General features: G+C 33.4%; 1 protein-coding gene across 2 annotated transcripts in view; it reads right to left on the reverse strand.

The window, feature by feature from the left end:
- Positions 1 to 587: 587 nt before the first annotated feature.
- Positions 588 to 1,657, reverse strand: part of DNAJC21 (DnaJ heat shock protein family (Hsp40) member C21) — a 27,759-nt gene continuing 26,689 nt past the window's right edge. Inside the window, exons 11-12 of one of the 2 annotated variants that reach the window (XM_007466830.1) lie at positions 1,640 to 1,657; positions 588 to 1,109 (exon numbers count right to left, since the gene is read on the reverse strand). The exon at positions 1,640 to 1,657 is cut by the window's right edge and continues 67 nt beyond it. In XM_007466830.1, coding sequence (XP_007466892.1) covers positions 945 to 1,109; positions 1,640 to 1,657 — 183 coding nt within the window. In that variant the 3' untranslated portion in view covers positions 588 to 944. The remainder of the gene's footprint in view (positions 1,110 to 1,639) is intronic. The other variant, XM_007466831.1, reaches the window with a different exon arrangement.

Below are 1,657 nucleotides of genomic sequence, written 5' to 3' on the forward strand. Positions count from 1 at the left end.
GGCCGCCCAAAAAAAAAAAAAAAAAAAAAAAAAAAAAAAAAAGGAAAAGAAAAAAGTTCCACTGAATGATGGTAAAAACAAAAAAACTTCTGAAAATAGTGAAAAAACCCAAGGCAGAATATCCCTTGTTAAATAGAATAAATTCTGAACCATCTGCTACCTTGATCCATCATGCTTTACAGCTGTCCCTATGCCTAAAGAGGATGCACCCTATAAATTAATTTGTTCCATCTCCGTGAGCCAAATCAGAGTGAAAAGCCAAAAGATATAACTTATTGATAATTACCAGTAAAATCTCAAGTTAAATCAATATAATTATACCTTGAAGAGATACTATTCTTGAAAAACAACCATATATGTTCAGTTAGTTTCTACTTATCATTGTCCTTGAGGGGAAAAAAAATGCAGTAATTAACAACAGGTTATTTAGAAGTAGTTTTAAAATCAGAACTGGAATCATGGCATCAGGTGGAAAAAATCCATGACGATTTTAACACGATCTGAGTCTTCAACAGACCACGAAGCATAACAAAACGCAAAACCACTGAATCATATAAAAATGCTTATCATATAAAAATACTTTCACTTAATGTGAAATTCACAAAATAAAACAGAAAGGAGCATTTGTACGTGTTAAAATAATTTAATTCTCCCTGTACATTTCTGTCCATATGAGCCAAGAGAAGTCAAGAATGCATACTTTACAATATTTACCTGTTTTGAGACATTCAAGTCAATTCAGATGGCAAAAGTAGAAGTCAATCACCAATGAAATGTTTAAAAAATATACATTAAACAAAAAAATGTTTTTACAAGATAAAAATAATCTCCCACAATGCAATAAATTGCAGATGACTGAAATGTTAACTCTTTAGATGATTTCAGTTCAGTTTTTGGTGTCAAAATCTTGAGACAATCAAAAAGAAAAAGCATTGGCAGGATTTCTATCTGTTTTTACGTTTCTCTTTTTTGCTTCGACTATCTGTTACACTGTTTAAAGATGATGATGAAGGTGCTCTTGCATGACCTGTGGCCTTTAGATGGTCAAAAAGTTTATTCCGCGATGGAAATTCACTATGGCAGGTTGTACAGCTGATAAGAACATCACTCTGAGAAGGGAAAAAAAATACAAAGAAAAAACAACAAAAAAAACATAAATAAAAGCAAGTATTATTATCTGAGAGCAGTGTTTTCACATTGAGATTAAATATCAAACAACTGCAAAATAAAAACCTTGTAACACAATGGACGCTACTAAGACAGGCTCAACAGAGGCAGTTGTTCTTGGAAGTCGAGTTCCATTAACCAACACCATCAACTTAAGGGTCCTGAGACATTCAACAGGACATACCACATGGATAAGGCTTTGGATTTCAGAGTAATGGAAAACAGAACAGTAACTGTTCTGATACAATCTGATATGTCCAGTGTGCTTCTTCTTACTTTAAAGAAAAAAATGTCAGCGGCACATACATAAATTCTACGTTCGTCAAGGAAAACAGCTGATGGACCCGTATCTATGCAGCAGGTGCAGAAGGGCTCACCAAATACACACTTAACGTCTTCAGAATTAGAATTAATATTATACTGCTTAAACAACAAGGTCCACTGAAGAGTTGTCAATATTATTTTGACCTACCACTGTCTGTAGTTCAGC

Source organism: Lipotes vexillifer, unplaced genomic scaffold (assembly GCF_000442215.2).
Source record: "Lipotes vexillifer unplaced genomic scaffold, Lipotes_vexillifer_v1.1 scaffold647, whole genome shotgun sequence".
NCBI classification, from domain to species: Eukaryota; Metazoa; Chordata; class Mammalia; order Artiodactyla; family Lipotidae; genus Lipotes; species Lipotes vexillifer.